Source organism: Furipterus horrens, unplaced genomic scaffold, assembly GCF_987537825.1.
Source record: "Furipterus horrens unplaced genomic scaffold, mFurHor1.1.pri manual_scaffold_4, whole genome shotgun sequence".
NCBI lineage: Eukaryota > Metazoa > Chordata > Mammalia > Chiroptera > Furipteridae > Furipterus > Furipterus horrens.
In genome coordinates this window covers 45,586,348-45,614,183 of record NW_028327174.1, presented here as the reverse complement: position 1 = coordinate 45,614,183, position 27,836 = coordinate 45,586,348, and the positions used below count along the sequence as shown (strand labels likewise).

The following is a 27,836-nucleotide window of genomic DNA, read 5'->3' as shown; positions in this document are numbered from 1 at the left end:
CATCTGAGGAAGGAAAGGAGGGGGTTTTCTCAGTGGAAAATCGCTCCTGTTTCTTCAGGGTTTTTATCTACATTCCACATGCGGAAATGCATGAAGAAAACATACAGCCCTTCCCAAATGGTAGGGAGGGAAAGGGAAATGCAGATAAATACAGGGTTGAAACGCCCAGGTATTCTACACAAGGTCAAAAACATTTCCTCTTACTTAATCATTCTGTTTTTCACATTCTATTGACAAGGATTTGAGGCTATTCAGAGAAAAACAGAGCAGGTTCCCTTTTCCTTAAAAGCCACTTTGTATTTCTGTTCTATCTTTAAAATCCCCTGGAGGGTGGGATTCAGAGCAGGCATGAAAGATAAGAAACCTGCTGGTTAAGACCCAAGTTTCAATTTTTGGGCGGGCTCCACATAGCAGTCACCTATTACCACCTGACATACTATATTTTTATTTATTGCCTGTCTTTCCCCATATAAGTAAATTCTTTGAAGGCAGAGATTTTTGTCATGTTCACCTCTGTGTATCTAGCCCCTAGAACTGTGCTGGGAACAGAGTATAAGTGTTCATTAAATATTTGTCAACTCTTTTAGAGGGTTTATAAAAATTAGTATACAATAATTGGTGCAATATAATGGATTAAGGCATGAATTCTGGAGCTAGCCTATATGGGTTCATATCTTCATTCTGTCACTTACTAGATATATGATTTGGGCAAGTTATTTAACCTCTGCTCCTCATTTGTCTCACCTGTAAAGTGAGGATAATAATATAACTTACTTCAAAGAGTTATTGTTAAGTTAAAATAAATTAAAAATATGTACCATATTTTTCCACTATAAGATGCACCTGACCATAAGACGCACCTAGGTTTAGAGGAGGAAAACAAGAAAAAAGAATTTGAACCAGATAGTGTACTAAAATATTTAATAAAATATAACAGAATAATATTTCAACCATGTGAAATGAACAGCAGTCAACAGCAGTATTAAGAACCATCATCACTGTCATTAACAAATGAGGAGAGACTTTAAGGTTCAAGTACTCTTCTGGTTTTCTGGGAACCCCAAGGACTCATCATCGCTACTATCAGAATTTATAAAGCTTAGTTGCTCACAATCACTGATATCACTTTCTTCACTATCTTCTTACTGACCAGACACCCTGAGACTCAGCAGTAGAGTGTGACTTTTAAGCATCTCAGGGATTTTGCGTGGGCCTACCGCTTCTTCTTCTAACAGCTGTTGTCACCACTGACAGGTCAGGTAATACACATCATGGTCTGTGATGCAATATTTGCTCCATAAGACACACAGACATTTCCCCCCCAGTTTTTGGGGAAAAAAAGTGTGTCTCATGGAGCAAAAAATATGGTATATATGTACAAATGATGTCTTATATACATGTTGGAATTAACTATTATTATAAATGCCTACCCTTGATGATTTAGCCTTACCAGACTAAAAAGAGAAATGTGTCTACAAAATATGACCATTTGAGGGCTTCTTTCCTTTCTCCTGACTACCAGCAGATGCAAGCCCTTAGTTCATACTGTTACAGAACCCCTGGGCTGCTCCAGTTGAAAACAAACCCACGGGCTCTTTAGTTAGGGGCCCGATTGCCCGCCGCCAAAATTATAACTCTCAATACCAGAGTTTGGTGAAAAGAAAAAGAATTGTTTATTTAACAGTTATATAGATTTAGTTATTTGCGGATTTCTGTTGTTAAGTCTTATGCTCTTTAAAACACCCACAAACACATATCCTTGCCTCCCCCCTTCCAAACCAGGCTAGTTTTAGGAAAGTTAGAGAAACCGTTTCCCTACTTTCCAAACACAGTTCAGCTTTACCAGCAGCTGCCAATCACTCAATCTGATTGGGGAGGTCCTTTCTGTGCTGTGGTGCCCTCCAGCTCTCAATGCAGAACCACCTGGATTCTCAGCCTCCTTGCAAACTGTCTTCTTCCTGCAAACTGCGCGGATCTCCTTTCCTTCTCAAAACCGCATGGCGAGAGCCTCTTAAAGCAGCCTGGAGACCCCTTCTCCAAGCCACATGGAGAAGGCCCCTTCACCAAGCCACGTGGAGGGAGCACACGAGAGAGCGAGAGAGCGAGCCAGAGTGAGAGAGCTAGAGCCCGAGAGCGAGCGCGCGAGAGAGTCCGAGTCAGAGCACCAGAGCGAGAGAGTCAGAGCGCCAGAGCGAGAGCCAGAGCGCCTGTGAGAGCCAGAGCCCGAACGAGAGCTTGAGAGAGTCTCAGAGCGAGAGCACGAGCAAGAGCCAGAGAGAGTCTCAGAGTGAGAGCCCGAGCATGCCAGAGAAAGTCAGAGCGAGAGTCTGAGAGAGTCTCAGCTAAAATGTCTGCAGCTGCCTATATATCCCCGACTGCGTCATCTGATGCAGTGGGCGTTGCAAACAGTTCTGACCATTCACAGAACCTTACGTAGGCTCTGTGTGCTTTCCATACCGTCCCCTGGTTCAAGACTCCTCCCATCTGCCTGAGGCTTTGGATGCATTAAATCCATTTGCATAAGAAAGACACTAGCCACCAGCCTCAGGCATGTGGAGGCATTCCAAAAGCTGCTTCCTTCTCCCCATCCCCCAGCTGCAAGCTCTGGGGATTTTTGGACTCCTCTGTTTCTGTAACAATACCATGATGGCTAAAACATCTCCCATGCTGGTCTTTCCATGGCTGCAATGTATTATTTAATATTCTAAAATTATTGCTTTGATCACCCTCCTTCCTCCCACTTCTCCTCAAACCCTTTAATAATTCAACAATGGAATCCTTCTCAGAATATTTTAAAGTGCCAAGATAAAATACAAAAACAATTAAACAGAAATATAGTTCTCAAGATATTAAAAATACTTATATTGAATTAAAATGCAAAGGTTAAAGATAAAGAGAGAATCTTAAAAGCGGCAAGAGAATAGCAGTTAGTTACCTACAGGGGAGTTCCCATAAGACTGTCAGCTGATTTCTCAAAAGAAGCTTTGCAGGCTAGAAGGGTTTGGAAACAAATATTCAAAGTCATGAAAAGCAGGGACCTACAGCCAAAATTGCACTATCTAGCAAAGATATAATTTAGAATTGAAGGACAGATAAAGTTTCCCAAACAAGAAAAAACTAAAGGAATTCATCATTACCAACCATTACTGTAAGAAATGTTAAAGGGACTTATTTAAGAAAAAGAAGGTCAAAACTATGAACAATAAAATGGCAATAGATACATATCTATCAACAATTGAATCTAAAAAACAAACTAAGCAAACAAGAAGAACAGAGAATCATGTATATGGAGAGCGTACTGATGGTTGCTAGATGGGGGTGTGTGTGTGGGAGAATGAGTGAAGAGGTGAGGGGATTAGTAAGTACAAATAGGTAGCTACAGAATAGCCATGGGGATATAAAGTACACTACAGGAAATGGAGTAGCCAAAGAGCTTGTGTGCATGACCCATGGACATGAACAAAGGTGTGGGGATTGCCTGAGGGAGTGGGACTGGTGCTGGGTGAAGAGGGCCAAAGGGGGGCAATCTGGGACAATTGTAATAGCATAATCAATAAAATATAATTTTAAAAGTAGTCACGTAAATTTTTACTTATTATCACATCAAATCAGATCTAGTGGCAGAGCTAATTTTAATATTGAGCATAAACAGTATTTTAAGATCTCAAAAACTTTGTGACAAAAATATGTGCTTTCCATTGGCAGTACCACTGGGATTGGTTGCCTACATTCACAGCTGAAGAAAATGCTCAATTTCAGTTAAAGGTTAATGATGAGGATGTAACTGTTTTTTTTGTCACTCGAGTTTATGAACTCTTGATTAAGACATCCCTGCATGTAAGAGTCTCCATGTTCTAGCTCTAGCCTGTGTGTCCAAATTTGTATCCTTCTTCTGCTCAACACCAGCTGAGTGTACAGAGTAGGAAATAATAGCTTTTCATGATTCAACAAGTATTTACTGTGTACCATGCCTGCTGTGTGTCAGGTACTATATTAAGCAATGGAAATCCCGGACTAGATCTCTGCCTGTATGAAGCCCCCTGTATAATGAGGGAGAACAATGATAAATAGTAAAGAAATACATAAACACAACATAATAAGTTCTCTGAAGAAATTAAACAGTAATATCTTATAAAGAAGTAATATATTTTTAGGAGTAGGCATAGGGATGTGGTTACCTAGAGAACTGGTCAAAGAAAATCTTTCTGGATAGCTGCTATCTAAGCTGAGACTTGAAGGATGGTGAGCCAGCCAGGAGGAGAGGGATGAGATGGGTTGGGGTGAAGTGTGCGAACTGGCAGGTTTTAAGCAGAGGGAACAGCATATATGAAGGAAGGTATCCCTAGTCATTCCTGAATCCACCTACTACTTTCTTCTACCTCCACGTGTCCTGTTTCTCATCTTTCTCCAGTTTATTCAGTAGCAACCAGGCAAATAAAAATAGTTCTTTTTCTTCCTTTGTTACACAAGTGGTAGTGAACTATACATACTGTTTTACAATGTTATATTTTGATTTAAAATTATGTTGGAGGTCTTTCCATATTGCTACACAGAATGTTTATTTTCTTTTTGTCTATCATTGCAAGATAGTCCAGTGCTATTAAAGTCAGTGCTACAGTAAAGTGTGTAAACGTTATTTCACGTGTGTGCAAATGATCTATAGGATGAATTCTCAGGAGATTGCTGTGTCAATGGACAAATGCATTTGTAATTGTGATATTGTCAAAGTGCTTCGCATTGTGATTGTACTAATTTACATTTTCAACAGCAATATATGAGAGTGCTTGTTTTTCCAACACACATTTAAAGTATGTTATAAAACGTAGATTTTTTCAGTCTCATGGGTGAAAATTGTTTTTCAGTTTAGTACTAATTTTTGTTCTTCCTGAGGGAAGTTTAACTTTTTATGGGTATTCAGTCATGGTTAGAATGACATGTGCTTCTTCAAAATTATAAAAGAATTATCTTGTTATCTTGCAGTGCTGTTGTGATTTTATTTCAAAAGTTTTCATCATTGTGGTGGGGGAGAGGTAGAAGAGAATAAAGGGGGTATATATGATGATGGAAGAAGACACCTTTGGGTGTTAAACCCACAATACAATATAGAGATGACGTATTATAGAATTGTACACTTGAAGTCTACATAATTTTATTTACCAATGTCACCCCAATAAGTTCAATAACATGTTTTAAAAAGATTATATTACACTGATCCCTTAGAACTTATTCTGTGGGATGTATCTAAATTATTTTTTCCAGATGTCTGTCTACTTGTTGCAGCGCTATTAATTATAAGTCCATTATGATTTAAGATTTATTGTTTGCTTTTTATTCAGTTCATTGGTTTGTTGGTCTCCATGCACAAGCTTTGGAGTATTTAACTAATATGTTTTTTTAATATTTCAATATCTTGAGGTCCAAGTTCTACCTCATTGTTTTCTTAAAGTTATCTCATATTTTTATTTATTTTTCCATATGAACTTTAGGAACAATTTATATATTAAAACCTGTTGGTATTTTATTTGGATCTCATGTTTATAGATTCATTAGGAATACCTACTATTCAAGAATGAGGCAAGTGATTCCATTTGTTTCTTTTGTAGCTCTCTAGTAGTACCTTAACATTTTACAGAAACTTTTAAAATTCTTATGTATTTTTTCCTGGACTTTTAATAATTTTATTTGTAAATAAATAATATCTTCTAGTTGTTGTTTTTTATATGTGAAAAGTATTGAAGCCTGTGTATTTTTTTTCACTGAATTTACTTAGTGTTTACAGTAGTTTTTCAGTTTTTATTTTTTAAGTTATGTATTGATATCATTTATGAAGATGACAGTTTTAACTCTTTTCATCTAATATTTTTATACTTCTAATCTTTTTCATCTAATTCTGTTTAGTGTAGATGATACTGCGTATCCTTGTATTTCTGACCTAAGTGGGAATGCCTTGCATGTGTCTGTTTTTCATGATACTGTCTTTGGGCTGTGATAGAATTTATCTTTTTAAGGAACCAGCAATCTAACTATATTTTATTGATACTTTTAAAACCAGTTATTGAATTTTTCAACAGCCATGTGATTTTTTTTCTATTCATGTAAGTGACTATAATGAATTATATTAATAAGTTCCCAACATTGAATCATACTTACGTTGTTATAATAAACTCCATCTCATTATGTATTATTCTTTTCATGTGTTGTTGAATTGTGTTTGCTAATACAATTTAGGACATTTATCTTGATATTCATATATGAGCTTGTCACAGTGTATTTTTAATTTAATTTTGGTGCTGTCTTGATCATGTTTTGCTGTAAGTTCACACTAGCTTCATAAAAATAACTTGAATGTTTTGTTTTGTAAATATTTTGGAACAGTCCAAATAGCAGTGGAATTATCTGCTCTTTCAAGGTTTGGTGGAATTTCTCTGAAATTATCAAGGTCAGGACATTTTGTGATATGACTTTGATAACCTTTTATATTGTCTGGTAGAAAGGGGTCTGTTTAGATTTTTAACATTTCTGGAGTTATTTTGGTAAGTTATATTTTCCCAGAAAATTAGTTCTATCATAAATTCTTCTTCTCACTGTTTTTCTGCTTTTCTCAGGCCTTGGCATCTTGAAACATTTTTTGTTCCAACTGTCCTCCCATCTGTCACCATAATTCAAGTTTTGTTACCTCTCTTCTGGGTTATAGCCTCTGTCTTACAACTGTTGGAAATTTTTTTTTTCTTTGCAACCATCCATAACACACAATGTTACTAGATTAAATTTCATACCTTATAGTCTTACTCATTAATTTAATGTATCCAACATCTGGTACATGACAGGCATGAGAGGCATGAAGAAAAGAATGCAGGCAAAGCTCTCCTCTCACAGAGCTTATATTTTAGGGAATAGTACCAGACAAGGTACAAATAAACATAAGTAAAAATATATCCAATAGTGATAAATACTGAAGAAAAATGAAACTAGATAAAAGAGGTAAAGATAGGAGGTTGGGTGCCATTGTATATAGGGTTATGAACATTGAGCAAAATATGAAATGTAGAGAGAGCCATTAGGGAGAAGTACTCGAGGCAGAAGCTTTAGTAACTACAAAGATGTTTAAGTGAGAGTATGCTTGTCATGTTTGAGAAATAGCAGAGATACTAGGGTGAGCCAAGGTACAAGAGGGAGAAGAAGTCAGAACTACTGGTCAGTTATCTGTGTGCTTGGAGGGATGGGTGATGAAAAGGGATGGGCAAATCACACAGGACATTGTAGACCACTGTAAGAACTTTTGATTTTACTGAGTGACATGAAAAGTCATTGAAGTTTATTTTTTTTGTTTTGTTTTGAGAGTGACATGGTATAGACTTAGGAGAAATTACTGTGACTCTTCTGTAGAGACTAGACTATAAAGAGCTATTGATTTAGCTGGAGAAGGAGGTCATGGATGTAGTGGTAAAATTTGGGAGAAGTGATTGGTTTTCAGTTATACTTTAATGGTTAAGTAGTCAAGATTTGAAGGTGGATTGAATGTGGGATGTGAAAGAAAGAGCCATCCTTGATTTATCTCTAAGGATTTTTGGCCTGAGAGAGCTAAATAATAATGTTGCCATTTACTGAAATAAAGAACTTTGCAGAAAGCGTAGGTTTGAACCAGAAATCAAGACTTTGGCTTTGGACACCTTAAGGTTGTAACTGCTACTAGTTATCTAAGTGGATGAGATATAGAATAGTGAGTTGGATATGGAAGTCTGGAATTGAGAAGACAGGTTTTTGTAAAAACTTTTCAATTGCTTCCCATTGCTTAGAAGTTCTAAATTGTTAACATCACATTTAACATCTCTTTTTCTGACCCAAGCCTACCTTTTGTGTCTTGTCTCATACTACTGCTATTCAAAGACCAGGCCAAACAAGTTTTCTTATTTCTAGAATGTGGTAGACATTTTTACTATTTTGACACTGTTGTCAGTGCCATTCTTTATGCCTGGAATGCCTGTCATCTCAAGTCTGCCCACGGAATACCATCTAGAGTCCAGTGTTTATGACTTTATACAAGAGCTGAGAGAGAAAGGTGAGCCACAAGAAGGAAACTTTATATTCAGTTGATGACGTCCAGTGAACTGACAGATTCCTGGCTGTCTTGCTTCTGTGTGTTCATTTTATTTTATTTTATTTTATTTTTTTTGTGTGTGTTCATTTTAACCTATAGCACAGTGTACTTTCTCTTAGTGTTGAAAAAAAAGTAAATTTTAATTTTTTTAAATTTTCAGATGGGAACATTTAAAGCACATGATGGCGAATATTTCTTAGAACCTATAATGAAGGCAGATGGGAGTGAACATGAAGATGATCACAATAAGCCACATCTTATATACAGACAGGAATTAAAGAGGAACTATTTTCTGCATTCTCATAAGCCTTGTGACATTTCAGGTAAACTATGAAGTAAAAGTATTTGGGTTAAATTATGATAACTATTTAAATCTTTTTATAAGTTATAATTTGCATATTTTCTTTAAAAATTGAAGAATCTGATATATTAAACAAATTTCTTGACTCACTAGAAAACATCTAATGCCTGTGTTTGTAGCAGACTGAATTTAAATCCAAAAAAGTATTCAGTATATGGGATTTGTAGCAAATAACCATGGAAAGTTTGTACTTCAATGTGTTAGTCATACTAATATGACTTAATTTTTCTCAGCAGAATTTTAGATAATTAAAACTAAACCTAAGTAACAATAACATGTTCAATTTTGCATGCTTTTAACTTTATATAAAGGAAATGTTGTGACTTACCTATTTTGCCTGCTTGGTGACTGAGGGTCATCGACTTTGGTGCTTGTAGCAACTGTTCATTCATTTTCATTGCTATACAACCACAGTTCATATGTTCATTTTCCTGTTGAACTTTTGGGGTGTATCCAGTTGTTCACTATTATAAACAATGCTGTTATGAATATTCTTGTCCCCATTTCCTGTGTTTGGGAGTTCTCCAGAGTGTACACATGGATACTAGGTAATTCCACATTATTTTGCAAACTGGTTTTCATCATTTTCCCTCTAAAATTCAGACTATTGAAGATTTGTAATAGATTAGAACCTAGGAATCATAGATATCTTTAAAGTATAAATCTGTTGCTTTGTACATTGCATAGAAGTCATAATAAGAGTTGTGTCCATATATGTGCCTGAAACTTAACTATATCATTGTGTGTCATTCTCTGAAAAATTGAGAAAGGCACCTGCAGTTATCATCAAAGTACAAAATCTAGACAAAGAGTGGGATTAGAAAGGATTTATTTGAGATTTTAGGTGTCCATAAACTATCGTTTGTAGCACTAAGATGCCATCTGTTTTGGGATATAATGATATGTAGGCCTTTGAAGGTTTTCCCTGGGAGTGCACTTCTTAACCTTTGCTATTATAAGAGTACCATTTTGGAGTGGTTCTCACTGTGTCTAAGGCCGTGTTTTAAATCTATTGACATAATAGATGCCTTTCTTATGCTTTTAATATGAGCATAAGGGTTTCATTTTTATGGCTTCAAAGAAAACACAAATGGGTACAGCTTCACAATAGAATTCTACAGAAGGCAGCTTATGCTTGTTCTGATTTACCATTCAGTAGCAGCTTGTTTAATGAATTGTTTAGCTTCTTAAGAAGAAAACCACCAAGTAGACACTCTGAATGGATAAATGTTTCACATAATGATATGCAGGGGTTTGCATTCACAGTCAGTGTTCATTATCAGAAAGAAAATGGTTCAAGAGAAGCCAGGCTCTTTTGTTTAAATTTATTTTTATACTAAAGACTTATAAAAACTACAAATAAAAACAAATAGAAAGCTATGGGATTTAGTTTTCTTTTCACAATATTTTTTTTTTACAACATTTATCTATTAAAATGTTAAGGTAGTGGTCTTCTTTTCAATTCTTAAATTACCTCAATTTCAGGTACAATTACCATACATATTTTTAATCACTAAAAGCAATCAATTAATGGGCTAAATGATTAGCTGCTAATCATCATTTTGTTCATAAAAATAAAGAGTTTTGAATGTATTTTGTAAAATATTATTAAAGGCTTTTTTTTTCTTTTTTAATTCTCACATCATTGGTAAGAAATATTTCCAGGATCTTACATATTCTATAGGTGAACCTTCATCCAGGAGATTTCTTCATATAGGTAGGCTTAAAGATATAGTACATGAACCAAAAGGATTAATTGGAAAAGCAAGAGTCATTAAAAATATATCTACTGATGGTTTTAATTTATTATGACTCTAAAATGTTGTAATTCATAGTGGCTTCAGTGAATTAGATGAAATTATTTTCAAATCGATTTCACCATGTGCCTTGAGGTCGTACAAGTTATATTTGGTAGTCATACCTAGCCGTTGAGGATGCCAGGTTCCCATGTAGACATCAGACAAATTCTAGGTAATATCCAGTAGAAATGGCAAAACACACACACAAAAAACCTGAAAAATGAACAAAAACCATACACACACTAACAAAATTAAAACCCAAGGGGAGGAAAGCCCTGAAAAAGACTGACAGGTATGAAAAAATATCTCTGGATTGTAAGTGAGGTTTTGCTATCGGTTATCCTGAGAGCGGACCAAAGCTGGTCTGTGTTCCTCAGGAGACTTAGTGAGCCCCACTCCCTTTAATCCATTGCCACTCTGTCCCTCTCATCTTAGTGTCGTGGGGTAGGAGTGTAGAATGTTTGCAGTGCAATAAAGAAGAGGACTTGCTGTGAGTGAAAATGAAATGTCTCTCAATGTGTTTGAGATGATGTTGGTCAGCTTTCGAATTTCTGTACTTTTTCTAATTCCTACAGTCTTTGAGTCCCTAATATATGTAAAAAATTGTATTAGATAAATTGAGTCTTTCTTACATGAGCTATTAAGCCCAGTGGATATAAAAAAAAACACAAATACAGAAATTTTATAAAACTGAGCCGAGGCAGCTCGAGCTGTGTTAGGAGCAATAGGGTATGTAGCTCAAGGGTCTGAACAACAAACTTCCCTGGGTTTTTACCAAGGGAGTGACATTTAAACCATTTAATATCTATATAGAAGGATTTGTAGACCTTTTCTAAGCAAAAGGGGGCAGGAGGGCTTATATTAAAAATGTACCCAGGATTTGTTTTGATGAAGTATGGTGAGGTGGCAGAGATGGAAGTGACTGCCTTGGAAAGATTTTATTATTTAAGGTTCCCAAGAAAAGGGGATTTGCCACACAACACAGGGCCACATGGGACAGCCTTTGGGTCAGTTAGGACACAGGAAGAGTGAGAGAAAAGCACGGGCAAAAGGCCTGGTTACAACAGTGGTGGGAAGTTGTTAGGTGGGATGTCTCCTGCTGGACAAGAAGTAAAACACAGCATTTGGGGTTTTGTGGTTGGAGGGTTTGTAATATGATTTTAGCATGCCCGTGGAAACTGGACTGTGGAAAGAGATGCAAACGAAGTTGGCTGTTAGTTTGGGCATGTGATTAATGGATGGGAAATCAATTGTGAAATCTATAGACGTGGCTGGAACAGATCTATAGATGAGCAGGAACAGTATTTGTGTCTTTAAAGTCCTGATGTCTGTAGAGAAGAGTGTGGGAAGCAGGGGAAGATGAGGCTGTGAAGACACACAGGGGCAGACCTCAGAGGACTAAGAGATTTGGTAGGCTACCCCATAGGCCTTGGGGAATCAAAGAAGTTTTCAGACATCATACGATTTCTTACTGTTGTATTACTCAGCTGTCAGCTTTATTTTTTAAAGACAGTTTCAGATTTGAATGAGAAGAGACTGAAGGCCAGGGAGAATCAAAGGAAGCAGCTATCTTGTCAACAAAGGATTTAAATATCAAACAAGTAAAGTGCACACAAAGAAGTAAATTGAAGATAATTTCCTTAAAGCTCTTTCTTCAACTTAGAGATGATAAAGATTTTTTTTTTGTATGTGAGTAATCTATCTGAATATTTCTGTGAATGCATGAGAACTGTCTTTTTAATAAAATATTCATATACAAATCATTTCTTTGTCTTCAAAGATGATTTAATCAGCGTCTGTTTTAGGAAATCTGACATCTTTAATGTCAGCTGAGGTCACAGTTCACTTAGTAAGCTGGGAGTCAGGGAATAGAGTTCTACTTCTGCCTCTGTAACTAACTGATTTTGAGACCTCAGCTTCCCTGTCTTAATTATAGCTTAGGTAGTGGATAGTTAATTGATTTAATGTTTCCTATATTAATGTCCAATTTAAGGATTTCTAATTTAGATACCTCAGCTACAGGGACCAGCCAGTTATCAGAAATGAGTAAAATGGGGTGTCATTAGGGCATCTAAGTAGCCATATGTCAATGGTGTATGTGTGCTTCTTGGAAAAGATGCATTGAAAATGTGGGATCAGTATTACCAGATCTTTTGACTTTTATAGAGAAGTTAAAAATATGGGGACAAAAGTTTGAATCATGAGAGCTGAATTTTGGCTTGTTAGCTACCAATTTGCAATCTCTTACTTAATGATTTCTAAGCTTCCTGCCACTTAAAACATTTTATAAATTTGTGGGCAGAGGAGGAGGTGCCATCAATTAATCTAGAGGCAGAGGACTATGAACAACGCCATGACCATGGCCAATATTTTCAACTAATAACTTGTTAATGGTGTATTTGAGTCAGCTCAAGCTTCTAAATATATATAGAAATGACTAGAGATTTCACTCTTCTGCTCACCCTTTGTTAAAACTACTCTCTCAAAGATCACTTATGACCTACTTGCCCAAAGCAGCAACCTCTATTCTACTGTTACTTCACTTTAGGGGAACATTTCTCACTATGGGTCAACTCCTCCTTATTAAATTTTCCTTTCTTTGGCTTCCCTGACATACTTTGTTTCCAACTTTGCTGCTTTCCTTTCTTACTATTTTTCCTGTTTCTCTTCCTAGTTGTTGTTACCGCTTTCCCATATTCTAAGCATTTTTGAAGTGTTCTTCTTGGCCACCATTACATACCATTTTTATACAGTCTACATGATGTTTTCTACTTCCCTAACTTAACTGCTAATTTAAATGACACATTTTTAAAATTGATTTAAATTTAGCTTGTTTCAAGATTAGATCTCAGGTCTACAACTGTCTGATGTTCATGTTTCTTGGATGTCCCAATGGCATACTAGAGCCAATACATCTAATCCCAAGCCATTCTCTGTCTTTCCCAGCTTCTTCATTCGTACCCACCCACCCCCAAAGAAGCCTTTTTTCTTTTGCTGTCCAAATTTTTGTCTAAATCAAGCACCTGCTGTGGTGGAAACTTGAGAAGTGTTAATTTTTTAAAAGAAATCCTACTATATTAACTAGACTGATTTAGATTTGAATAACAGATTTTCCTCAGCTATTCAGGTCTACCCTTTTACTTTATTTATTAATCCATATTCTAAAGTGCATGAGAGTACTTTATTTTCTTAAGCAGCTATTTTCTGTCTCATTGCATTAGTAATGTTCTTAAGTTAAATTTTGTCTCAAACCAAAGAACAATTTTAAATTGTGACACTTGACCTATTAAGATTTTGCGATTGTGAATCCTATGGTATTAGAACTATCTCATGCATATTATGAAAAATTCTATACTTTTCAAAGCTCTTTTCATAATCATATCTCATTGATCCTTAGAGTAAGATACAATCATCCTCAGCTTACAGATGTTTTCTGTGAGGGTAAGAACACTAGTGGTGGTGTGACAGTTGTTTGTTTCATGCAGACAGGGTTATCTTATTAGTTGACCTATTTTGCCAATTGTACTATTTGCCATGATAGTGAAATGTACATGTATTTAATGATGCATTCCAAAGGAAAAAATCAGTCTTTCATTTATGGTGCTTGCTTTACGTTCTCATCCTGTCTGTGGCAATGTCCCAGAGCTTTAAAGTTCTATTTTATGTGTGATTTTATGATCTAGTTTTATTTCTAATGAGGTTGCTGATTCCCACATTAGGTGAATTATGTGAAATGGGCAAATGAGGAAGGGAACCAAAATGCAGGAGCCAGACCTATGTTTATCCAGTCAGGTGTATTTTGAAAATACATAACCTGAAGGGTAACCTTAATGCCTTACATTTTAGGTGTGTTAACAACATTCCTCTCTAGGAGGATGACCTATGTATTCTGAAGAATTAAAGTTTTTTGTTATTGTATGATTACATTTTTATTGTATTTTATTGTTTATGCTATTATAGTTGTGCCCACTTTTTCCCCCTTTTTCCACTTCCACACAACGCCCCCCCCCCCCTTAGGCAACCCTCATATTGTTGTCTGTGTCCATGGGTCATACATACATGTCCTTTAATTGTTTAAAAACCTTCCTTTCTTTATACTAAGATTATATTTTTCATACTATGTCGTTAAACTGGAGAATGTTTTGCAGGCAGAAATAATGATTTATTCTTTTTAAGTTTTGAAGGCAAGTTTTTTAATGTCTTCTCTGTGCTAGCTTAGAAATGAATAGGGGAGGATTATGAATCTTGCAGTATAGAAGAAGCTATACTATAGCTAAAACCCCTAATTGAAGAGTAAGCTATGTTGTGTCTGACTGAATACAGTGGTGTCAAACCACTTATATATATATATATATTTTAAATTTAGCTCTCACAGTTTGTAAAATTAGAGCTTCTCATTTGTTACTAGGAGTTCTTTTTATTTTTCTGATCATTTCAACTTGTTCTGGTTCATGTATTTATCAAGTTTACTTTGAGAAGGGACTGAGACTAATAAACTTTTCCTTGAAATATTTAGTACATCTGCTTTTCTGTTCTACCTCCATTACGAATTTTCCTGCCTTTCCTTTATATTGGTCCAGTTCCTATTTTTAAATTCATACATAAGGTTTTTAGTTATTTTGCAACTTTGTAAAGTTCCTATGAGTTTTTATTGGACAGCAATGTAAGTCTCCACTGCTAGAACCAAATACACCTCCTTTTGTCCCTCAGTGATCTGTCTACCACCTTGGGTTTTTTTGACTTTTTATTTTTTGGCTTGTTTCATGCTATTAAGCCACTTATTCTTTAAGAAATTTCTCCTTAATTTTTCTTCCACAGTGAGATATATTTCCTCAAAAAAAAAAAATTCTTTTCCCTAAATGAATCTATTTTAAATACTTAAGCTGTTCTTCACTTATAGAGAGTAAAATGTGAATGGAGTCATTAGTTTTTAGCTCTTTTACTAATCATACCATATTAGAGACTCTTGCTTTACTGAAAATTTCTGTTTGATTGTTTTATAATTAGTATCTTATTCATTCTCCTGTGGTTAATGTACCTGCTCATAATTTTATAAGATTAAGGGTATAGGCTTTGGACTGACTGGCCAAAGTCTCCTAACAATTTAGGTGACATAACTATTTCTTATGAATATAACTTACACTATCTTGCTTTGCCTTTTAATTTTTTATATGCCTCTGCTACCCTACCTATTAGTCTTAAGATTTTGTGTTTATGTTCCTTAAAGCAAAAGGTTACATTTTATTTTATTTTTCACATTCTTTACAGCAACTAATGTTATGAATATAGCTGCTGTGCAAACAGTTGAATTGTTGGTGCCAAAGTTCCTCTTCTGCTCACAGACAAGTGAATAAGACCAAGTTCATTCAGAAGATGATTTGGGGCCTCATAGGAAAACCAACTGAGACATGGAAATCAGAGAATGTTTACTTGAGAAAAAACTCATTAACTGAGACCCTAAAGATGAATAGGGTTTAGTCAGGGGAAGAGGAAAGGGTGAGAAGCATTCCAGATGGAAGCAACAGTGTGTGCAAATACCCAGAGATGGGGTAGGGCTTGCACCACTTAGGAAACTAAAAGTATTTGAGAAAAAGCATAAGATGATATGATGCTGGAGAGGTAAGCAGGAGCTTATAAAGGTCTCTGTTAAGCCCTGTTAAAGAATTGGAGCTTAAACTTGACACCAATCCAGTGGGTGTTGGGAGTCATTTCCCCCACTAGTTCAAAGTCAAGTCCTGGCAAAGGGTCTGATTACTATTTCCTTTGGCCTCAGCTAATTGCTCTTATAGGAGGCAGAGCTATAATAAGCCAGACCCACCATGCTCATGGGGTCAAGTCAATGCAATGAACTATAGACTAATAATGAATGGGGCTAGGTACCCAAAGATAAATCGGGGCCTGTTGTGAGAAGTTAGGTGAATGGATGCTGGCTAGAGAAAACAAGGACATGCACAAACAAAGAGATGGTTGTGATGCTGGTGTTTAAAAATGTATGTTGGAGGTACCTTTTTGTTTTTTAAATCCTCATCTGAGGACATGCTTATTGATTTTAGAGAGAAGGGAAGGGAGGGAGAGAGAGAGGAAGAGAAATATTGATGTCAGAGAGAAACATGGATTGCTTGCCTCTTGCACACACCTCAACTGGGACTGAAGCAGCAACCTAAGCATGTGCCCTGACCAGGAATTGAACCCATGACCTTTCAGTGTATGGGACAAATGCTCCAACCAACTGAGCCATGCTGGTTAGTACTGGAGGTGCCTTTCGGCACTGCAAAAGGAGTTGCCAACAACTGAGAAGTACAGAATAAAGGGTATGTTTCTGACATTATAGATTAACAGCTAAACTGTATTTTGAGAGAAGTAGAATGGACAGAAGACTTGAGATATTAACAACTAAGATTCAGACTCTGATAAAAGAATGAGAACCAGTACTGTTATTCTTAGAGTAAAACTGTCCAGAATTTTCAGTTATTTTTCCACTGCTGTGGCACTTAATAATTTTGCATATCTTCCAGAAAATTGGGACTAGCTGATGACTACCCCTTAGGGTTTTTTCTTTGTTTGTTTTTTAATTTGAGGGATGAGGAGAGAGCAAATAGAAAGGCCAAGGCACTATTTAGGTTGTGACTTTTAAAATCTGATTGTGTAGCAAGAAAATGGAAGGAATTTCTGAATGGTCTCTCTCTCTCTTGTTCTCTCTTTAGTATATCCACCACTTCTAGCTCTGGTGAACTCAGTCATAGCCTTCTGCTGGAAAGAGAAAATTTATGATACAGGGTCAAGAAATCAAAAGCCTGCCCTTTGTTTCCCACCTCATGGTGGGCCAGGAGCAGGAACACAAGAGTACCGTGTAATGCGTGTACAGGTTCTCCCTGCTTCACATTCTGGGCTGGGTCTGGGCATTGAATAAGTGAAGAAAAAAGCTGACTGCTAAGAGGAGAATCTTGTTCTTGTTCCATATTAATTAATAACTCTGGAGGATGAGGTCTCAATCTTGTCCCAACATGGATTTGTTTATCCATTTGTTCATTCATTCATAAAATATTTGCATACCTCCTTCACTGGAGCCCCAGAGGTTCTGGGGCCTGCTTAACATGTCCCATGACCAGCCTGTACAAGTACAAGTACAGTGAGGGAGGGAGAGAGGGTATCAGGAGATGAAGTCAGAGTGGTAGTGGGAGGCTAGATCATGTAGTTATGGTTATATCCAGGTGTGGGGCCTGAGAATAAACAAATTGGCAAGGTTAAGAAAAATAATAGAAAAATTATGAATACAAAATGTATAGGATTCTATCCAAGGCCTTGGAAAAGACTTTGTAAGTGAGATACCAGAATTTTAAGCTGCTTTAGGTTCATAGTAAATCCACCTTGACATATAGGACCTTGTAAGTCACAATAACAACTTTGACTATAACTCTGACACTGGAAGCCACTGTAGGATTTTGAGCAGAAGAGTGGCATGATCAGCTTGCATTCTAAAGGGATTACTCATTTTTTTGGATGGAGAAAAGACTAGCTGAACAAGGGCATAAGCAAGGAGAGTTAGGAGGATACTGAAGTAATCATGTGGAGAAATGAAGTCTTGAATTAGGTGGTAGCTATATGAATTTAGTGAGAAGTGGCCTGACACTACATTTTGATGGTCTAGCTGGTAGGTGGGTGGATGAGGTTGAGGGTTGAGAGTAAGAGTTGTCACAGAGTATCTGAAGGTCATTCTCCTGTCCCTCTCAGAGCAAATGGAAGGATGGAGTTGTCTTCTACTGAAATGGTGAAGACATTGGGAACCAGAAGTTTAGGAAAGAGTATCAGGAGTAGGTTTTAGACATTTTGAGTTTGAGGTGCCAATTAAAAATCTAAAGAGAGAAAAGACAAGTAGATAATAGAATATATAAGTTGGAAGGTCAGTATGGGGGTCTGGGCTTGAGATAATAATTTAGGAGTCAGACTATAAATAATATTTAAATTTATAAGGCTGTTTGAAATTGTATAAGGAATAGATTAGATACAGAAGAAAATATATCCAAGGGTTAACTGTGGGCATGCCAATGCTTAACAGGTGGAGAGATGAGGAGAAAAGTAGGAGAATGGAAAGTAAAGGCTAGGGAGATAGGAAGACAGCTGGGAAATGTGTGCCCCAAAACTTAGCGAAGAAAGATTTTTAAAAAGGTAAGACTAATTAATTGGCTAAGTGGTGTTGAGAATTCAAAGAACATGATTTGGAGCTGATTATTGAACTTTGCAAACTAAGAATGATTGGTGACCTTAAATGTGGTGATTGGAACAGTTTAAGAATATTTGCATGCATAAAAGTTATAGAACTAATATTAAAAGGAACAGTTAGATGAGCTATCATTAACCCTTCCTTGTCGGGGACTAATACTGTCGTGGTGAACATCTTCATTAGAAAAAGGTGATATATTAAACTTTGGGATGTAGCATTAAATAAAATGAAATAAAATACTTGTTTGAAATAAGAGCTCATCTACAAATAATTCCAAACTTTATTTCTTTTGCAAAATCCAAGAATAGTGCACTTAATAAAACTATCAAAAGCAATATGAAATAAAACCTTATTTTGTAAAAGTTAATTGAAATATATATATATATAGTTTTTGTTTTCATTCTTTGAATGTTTAACTTAGGTATATTATGGATGTGTAAAACTGATTAATTTCTTTTAAAAATATTTTTTATTGTTTTTCTATTACCGTTATTTCATTTTTCCCCTGTTGCTCTCCCCTACCCCGCCTACCTTCCCCCTATCCAACAGTCAATTCCCACCCTGTAGTCTATATAACGTGTATTCAAAAAAGTATCCCTATATGTGGATCTGCTTCAGACATTGTCTTTTCTTCCACTGAGCTACTTGCTCATCATTGTGCCAAAACTGCCTTAAAAATATTATAGCTCTATTATAAGTCCTAAAATGTGGTAGAAGGAGCAATTCTTCAAGGTTGTCTTTTTAAAATTTTATTTTTCAGTTACAGTTGACAGTCAATATTATTTTATATTAGTTTCAAGTGTACAGAATAGTGGTTAGACAGTTATATAACTTACAAAGTTATCCCCCTGACAATTCATGCATTTTTTACCCTTTGTTCAGTCTATTGATTTTCAAATGGCAAGTCCACCTTGTGTTCTTACCAGACTTGATTTGGTAATATTTTCATTAGAATTTGTACATCTATTTTCATGATTGAATTAGCTTTGACATTTTCCCCTGATTGTATAGGAAAAGAGCAAAGAAGATGAGTCGCCTATTGGAAGAGTGTGACTGATATAATGGATGATAGTATATAAGTTGTATAAGGGTGTCATCATTTTTATTTTATATACTTAATATTATTTTAGATTTACTTATCAGGTAAAAGACTCAGTGAAAAGAATTCAATGTGTATATTTGTGGAGAGCAATACATGTAAAATTTTCTCTCTAAGGTATTAGATCATTAATCAGCCATATAGCTCATTTTACAGTTATCCTTTGGTTGGTCTAGCAAACAGAACTTAATTGCAAATGCTTAGTGAAGTAAATTTTAATCTTTGGCTCCCTGCTGCTTAGCCATGTGATGCTTTCCTCATGAAGAGGAAGCAAAGATTTTAATTATTTGCAATTAGAATCTGATTCAGTATTGCAGCATTCAGAAGCAAGCCCTGTTTTAAGACACCGAGACATGAGACTGGGCTGCTCTCACAATGAGGACAGTGCCACAGAAAACTGCACAGGATGATGATGGTCCATATTCCTCGTTTGGTGAACATCATTACTGCTGGAGTGAGAGGTGGGCTCATTGCCAGGTCAGGCGACAGATACACTATTTCATGTGGAGAACATCCAGACCTCTGGACCTACCCGAAAGGCTGCTTCCTTAGGCTTTTTTCTTTTGGCAGAAAGCCAGAACACTAAAGGGAAAAAAATCCTTTAGTCTGACCTGTCAGTCTGCAGTCTGCAACTTCTGTTGCACATGCACACATGTAGCTGAATGTTAGATTAACACAGTGTCAAGTAAAATTGACAAAAACATTCTTTTTAAATGTTGTAGTGTAAAAGTTATAAAACTGAGATGTAGCATAAAATCAAATAACAGAATACCCGCTTGAAAATAAGAATTCAATCTATCAATGATCTCAGAGTTGGATTTTTTCCACTTTTGTCAAACACTAAAATGAGTGGACTTAATAAAAGCTGAAAAAAGCAATGTGAAGAAAAACTTTTCATAATAAAGATATTAAATGCTAGTAAGATACCACATAGCACTATTATTTTTAACATTTTACATCCATTTAGTCAATGCCTTTCATTAAACCTGTTTTTTTTTTAATGTTAAATTTACTTTGTAAAATACCTTTTATTTTTGAAAACATTTTAAGCAAATATTAATAGAGGAATATTTCACATGAGAATTCTATTTCCAGTGAAAAGCTTTTTGAGTAGAGAACCTGGAGGAGTCAATTATAATACTGGGGTAACATTAGAATAAAGGATGAGTTATAGTATAAGCTTAGATTATATTTTAGATATTTGTGACATAACTATTTTTCAAAAATATTCAATAAAAAAGCATAAATTATTGTTAATAACATAATGACAAAGCTTATATTCATTTCAATAAATTATTTCATGTGGAAAATAGTCTTATACCAATACTTAAATTGATACAGCAAATAAAGAGGTTATAATATTAGTAAATTCCCACTTTGAACTAACTTTGCATTTGGGGAGGATTTTAGAGGGCTTAGTACTTAAAATTATCTCAAAGCGTTTTTGGAACGATTCCACATACATGAGGCAGATTGTCAAATAATGTGGGAACTCTTTTAGCTCAGGAGCAACTTATGTAAAAGTCTAGAGAACAAAGGGAACTTGTATGTTGTTTGTTAAATCATAGTAAATTGATATTGTTTAGAAATGGACTGCCCTGAAAACTTATCTGAATATAGCAAAATAAGATTGATAAGGTAGATTTCTGTACTGTTGTCAATTTTAATAGCATTATGCTATATTCTAACTTCAGCGGCCACACACAATTGCAAAATAAGCTCAGTAGATGTGTGTTCAACATGATTTCTGAATAACTGATTTTTCTGTAAAGCATGAATTTACCTCATACAATTTTCAAACATCTTTTCAAGAAATAATAGAGTAGGAGTTTAGAATATCACATTGTCATATGTACTATTCTCCATCTAATTCTTCTGATTTTTGTATTATTTAGTTTGTCTTACTCTCATTTTGCTTAGATATCTGAAAAGGAATAAAAATTGAAAATGTGGAAAGGCACTTCGTAAAGTGCAAAAGGATACACAGTTCCTTTTCTATACTCTTAAAACATTTTTTTAAAAATTATTTTTAAAATTTTTGTTCTATTACAGTTGTCCCATTTTCCCACATTGCTCTCCCCTGCCCTGCCCACCTCCTTCCTCTCCGACAATCAATCCCCACCCTCTTGTCCATGTCCATGGGTCATTTATAGTAGTAGTTCCTTGACTAGACCTTTCCCCTTATTTCCCTCCTTTTCCTCCTCTCCTCTCCCATCTGGTCACTGTCAGTCTGTTCCTTGTTTCCATGCCTCTGGTTCTATTTTGCTTGTTTATTTTGTTCATTAGATTCCTATATTAGGTGAGATCATTTGGTATTTGTCTTTCATCGCCTGGCTTATTTCTATACTTTTCAAGTGTAGAGGTTGGGAATACCAAAGCTGGAAAGAGACATCTAGTGAATATTCCTTCCCACAAAGAAAGAAATTTAAAAGTTTTACATTTATAAATGAATATGTGCTTATTTTCATTTTATGATCTCTGCAAGAATTCTTGATGTAGCTTATTAGGAAAAAATGTCTTACACATCTTCAGAGCAATCCCCATGGGCTGGCTTCTTGAGAATGTGGAAGAAAGGGTATTTACTCTGTAATACTTGACCAGTGTACTCTTTGCCCTTTCAGCACACTTAGCAGAAGGAACTGGAGTTTCTTGCTGGTTGCAGGATTAATGGGAATAATTTGGGGGGTTTCCAGTGCCCTCCATCTTTTTCCTTTTAGGGCCACTAGAGTGAATAAAAAGTACCAGGTCTTTCTCAAGTCTATGAGCTAAATGCATTTATATCCAAATCTTGACTCAGTTCTATATTTCTGTAATGCAAGGAGAACTAGACCGATATTTCCATGAATATGAGCAGCTAGTTGCTCTTTTAGTTTTCTAGGAGGCAGCATTTTCCCTTATGATCGTGGTTACTAAATTCTTAGCATCCTACATGTATTGCCACAGATGACCTTTATAAGAATCATGTGATATGGAATTCAGATGTAATAATTGATATTGAGGAAATCTGAATTCATTTCTTTGTTATGCCACTTATTCAAGTTGGTAACTGATGAAATTTCATGTAACCTGTGTCACATGTCTGAGTTTCAAAATGTGCACTGTAATAGTAACTGATTCAGGGATGCAGTGAGGACTAATGATGTAATGATTCTTTTTTGTTTCAAGTTTCAGCTGGCCACAGGCAAGTCCACAGTCTTCTGCACATTTATTAGTAGTAGGTACAGTTCTAATTATTAACTTGTGAATGTCTTTGAAGTAAAGCATTTTATGAGCTATGTGCCACAATTCTGTAACAGTGGTTGGGATTTCTAATAATATTGACAAATAATAGAGGTCTGTAGACATTTTTGTCATAGAATACTACTGTTTTAAAAAATTGACAGGATCCCTGGCTGCTGTGGCTCAGTGGATTGAGCATCGGCCTGCAAGCCAAGTGTCGCTGGTTCAATTCCCAGTCAGGGCACATTACTAGGTTGCACATCAGGTCCCCAGTTGGGGGTGTGAGTGAGAGGCAATCACACAGTGAAAAAAAAAATTGATAGGTTCCAAATTATATTATGTGACCATGGGCAGTTTATTAATATTCCTGTTCCTCATTTTCTTCATGTATAAAATGAGGATAATATTGCCTACCTTACAGAGTTGTTGATAGTAAAGGAGATAACTTAGGTGAAGTGTACCAATACTGTGTTTGTTTTTGACAATAGTAGTATTAGTAACAAAATTCAGTGTTGCAACATAGGACACAATTGATCCAGAAAACAGTTTAAATCATAAGAAAAAAAGTTAGATTTCACAATATAGCTAATATGATTACTTTATTTCAAAGCACACTCAATTCTTTGAGTTGGGACTCTTCTTGGGCTTTTAACACATGATTTGAAATGTTGATGGGTTAGAATATGATTCATTTGATTTTATGCCCTCATATTGAGAGTGTGTGGTTACATGCTATTATGCAAGAATAAAGCTTGTTTTTTTCATCTGGTCAAATACAGAGCAATTCTAGCCTCTGCATGAAGATCAGAGTGAATTTCATAATTGATATGAGGAAAGTCAAAGGCAAACTCTTCCTCTTTGAATTGCTACTGTTGTACATTACAATTAATGTTACCCTTACCTTGAAGTTCTAGCCTGATAAACTTTCTTTTGCCTTGTACCCAATATATTTCTTTTCTCCATCTCTACCAACTTTTCATCATCCTTTCTTTCTTCCTCTTAATCCTTTTTGCTTCTTTTAATGAACAGTTATTGAGCACATACTAGGGCAGAACACATTGCCCAAAAGTCTTCTCAGTCTTTAGAAAATTTACAGCTTGATGGTGGTGGTAGTGATGAGTTTGCGTAGTGGTAGGCTGGTGATGGCTTGGACTCTATTTTATGGGCAATGAGGATTCATGGACATTTTTATAGTAAGGATGAGATAAAAGAGATATTCCCCAAAGTGATTTTTTTGGGACATAAGTGAAAGATAAATAAAAAGGATAAGAGATCAAAGATGGTGAGAATATTTGGGAGACTGTAATTTTGCATTCATGATTCTAATAACAGGTGAAAAAGACCTGAATGAGTTTAGCAGCAAGGCCATTGTTGACAACAGGTTGGTGCAAAAGTAATGCCCAACATTTTAAAAAGAGTTTTAGATAGTATTTATTAAATTTGTCTCTTATAATTTTTTGATGTCACAGTGACTATTGTATACCTTATTTTTTCAGATTATTGAAGTATTGTTCATAATCATCTGCAATATTTGCACCCATGTTCATCCCATCTAAAGACCACATTAGAAATATTTTACTCTATGAGTTTCATAAAGGTGCCAATGAAAGTACAGCAACAGTCTATTCAGAGCGCTTATGGGGACGATGCAGTGACTGAAAGAAGTTGCAGGAGGTGGTTTTCCTGTTTCCAAAATGGGGATTTCAGTTTGAAAAATAAGCCAAAAGAGGGTCGTCCAAAAAACCTTGATTCCGAAGTGTTGGAAGCTGTTGTCATGGAAAACCCTACCATTACCTCTAGGGAACTTGCAGAACAATTTAATGTAGCCCATACAACCGTGCTACACCAACTGAAAAGGATTGGAAAGGTTTCAGTAGTTGGAAAATGGGTCGCACATGAACTGTTTCCAGAGAATCTGCAACAGTGTGTTGGTTGTGAATTATTGCTTTTGTGACACTTTCAGGCACCATTTTTAGGTAGGCTGTTACAGGTCCTGAGAAGTGGATCCTTTACCATAACGTTAAATGCCACTGATTGTGGGTCAGTCGAGGAGGAAGAAGAGTTCAACAACCAAGAGGAGGACTTCATCCAAAGAAGATCATGTTGAGTGTATGGTGGGATATAGAAGGAATTGTCCATTATGAACTGTTAGACAACAATCAAATAATTACTGCTAATCTTTACTGTGTACAACTTCATCATTTGAAAGCAGCTTTGAATCAAAAGCAACCCTCCTTAGTCAACAGAAAGGGTGTCATCTTCCATCACAATAATGCTCATCCTCATACAGCTCGACTCACCAAAAATTTCTTGAAGGAGCTTGGTTGGGAAATATTGCTTTTTCCTCCATATTCTCCTGACCTTGCTCCTTCTGATTATCACTTGTTTCAGGGACTACAGAACCATTTTGATGGTCTTAGGTTGACATCAAGAGAAGAGGTTGAAAATGAATTGGATTCATATTTTGCTTCAAAACCTAAAGAAATTTACAAGCATGGGATTTATAAGCTAGTTGACAGATAGAATGAGATTCTAGAAAGCAAAGGATGTTATGTTAACAAATAAATATTTTCATAATCATGGACTTTTTCATTTTTAAAATAGACCTCGAAATTGGACATTATTTTTGTACCAACCTTATATTTAGTTCTGATGTCAGATTCTAGCTCTGTCCCAGGCCACTGATGAAGAATAAGGCCAAGTTTTGAGTACACCTCTTTAACAGAGTACAGTTAAGAACCCCATTTCATGTATTGTAACCCTACTCAAAGTTAGCACATGATCCTATTGTAGCTTAAAGAAATTTGTTCAAGCAGGCCAACCAGATTCTTAGTCGAGGGTAGTGGCTGCTAGCTGTTTCATGTTATTGATGGTATGCTAGACCCATGCTCATCAAAGAGTCCATCTGCAATGAGATAAGGAGTTCATATGAGAATGTAAATCAACATCCTGCCCTCATTATCAAGAAAGTCTTGCTATGGAAGATTGTCAATGGAACTTAAGAGTATATTGAATAAACCACTTTTCAACTAGTTGTGTAGAGAACCACAAATTTCCAAAGTAAGATAACTGCAGTGTCTGGTTTATTTTTTTTTCTTAGATAAATGCAGATCTATTTAAAAAATTATATTGAACTACATTTACTAGACAATTGGTAGAAAAAAATTAAGGTGTGGGACTTTTAAGTAGAATTATGTGTTTCTAATTAAATTATTGCTTCATAATTTTAGTTGTTATATTTTTATGGATTATTGACTTTTAACAATCTCGCGTTTCAGAATACAGTATGCTATAATAGAGGTTCTATTCACTGATTAACATTGTTGCATTATGTTCATGATTTGATAATTTGCTTTGGTCTAAACTAGCATTGGGTTATATTACACTTGTTATTAATAAGTGACAAGACATCATTTTAGCATTTGACTTGATGGAACATAAATAGAAAGACAAGCATTTCATGGAAATGATGTAATTGAATTGACAAATGACCTTGAATATGCCCATTTATTTAGGGTATTTGGAAAGTTCACTTCATCATCACTTGTTACTCTGCTTAAGTATAAACATCAAAAAGGTAATGAGATGAAATGTTTAGCCTGTAAAGTAGTTATAGATGCTGTTTTTAAAAATAATATTGTAATTAAAAAATTACAGTAATAAAACAAGTTAATTGCAGTGATTTCAAGTGCACTGAGATGTTAAAGTGGTTGATACTTTTGCTTTCCCCATCTTCAGGTGTGCCTAATACAGCCAAAAAGCTGAGGTGTATACTTTCATACCTTTTGGCTCATTATATAGAATTTTATGAAAATATATTTGTACATTTAGTGAAAGTTCTTACAAAAATAGAATTACACTATACACATTACTTTGCCACTTACATTGTTTTCTTTAATTTAAAAACACATTCTGGACATCCTTCCACAAATGCATAGACCTAATTTATTTCTTTTAACAGCTGCATAGCATTCCATTATTTAATTATTCCTATGTTGAGCATTGTTAGTTTAAATAGTTTTAAATTGAGTCTTATATTTTTTAGTTATAAAAGCTATTCATCTGCAAAATCATGAAAAGTTTCTAATATTCATACTGTATATTTCATTTTATTGTCTTATTGAAACAATAGTAGATGATAGTGAGGAGAGCTGTCATAGTGTTTTAATAGCATTTAGTTTAATATATTACTATTTGCTAATAACTTAATAATATTAATACATATCATGAATATATGAACCAATATGAAATACTACTTGAACAGCAACCGATATGCAGCCACATAATTCTGCTCTCAAAAGCCCTCTCATTTTGTCTACCTGCCTCCCTGTCACCTGAGTTGATCATCATTCTAAATCTCTTGTCATCTTTTCATTTTCTTCTTATGTAGATAATTGATTCTATATGTTTTTGTAAAAATTTATTTATTTTAGCTTTTAAGCTACATAAAAATATGTTGTAATTTATTTTTATCATTTAAGAGTGACAGCATTCATACTGTCTTGTGTTGAAGTATGAAATTAGTTTTCTTCTAAATTTAATTAGACTGTTGTATAGAATATTTTCTTATTTCATTTCATCTTGAGCTGTGTATTGTTAAAATTATAGTTGTTAAATTATGATTCTTCCATTTTTTTCTTTTTAACAACCTTCATCATCAACCTATCTTTTAGTGGTTAAAACCACTGAGTCTGGAGCAAGATCCCAGAATTTGAATCCCAGGTGTGCTACCTATTTGTCAATATTTGGCTGGATTATGCAACCTAATTCTAGTAAACTTGTTTTGTTTTGGTAGGCAAAATTACAACATTCACCTTTATTACAATGTGATCTATTCAGTTTTGTTCCATTTATTTTTCAGCTCCATTAATGATCAATTGTGTTTGTGAATTCTGTAATTTTTATATGTTATAGATTACTCATTTATAAAATGGACTTAACAACAGTAGTCATGTTATACAAATAAGTGAATACAAGTAAATTTACTAGAAATGTACTTGGTTTACAGTAAGCAATGTGTGCTAGTTTTTATTGATATT

At 35.2% G+C, this 27,836-nt stretch overlaps 1 protein-coding gene across 1 annotated transcript in view; it reads left to right on the top strand.

Annotated features, from left to right (window-relative positions):
• ADAMTS20 (ADAM metallopeptidase with thrombospondin type 1 motif 20) overlaps positions 1-27,836 on the top strand; it is a 170,217-nt gene that overhangs the window by 22,390 nt on the left and 119,991 nt on the right. The window contains exon 3 of the mRNA XM_090275524.1: positions 8,259-8,421. Within this exon, the coding sequence (XP_090131650.1) occupies positions 8,259-8,421 (163 nt within the window). The remainder of the gene's footprint in view (positions 1-8,258; positions 8,422-27,836) is intronic.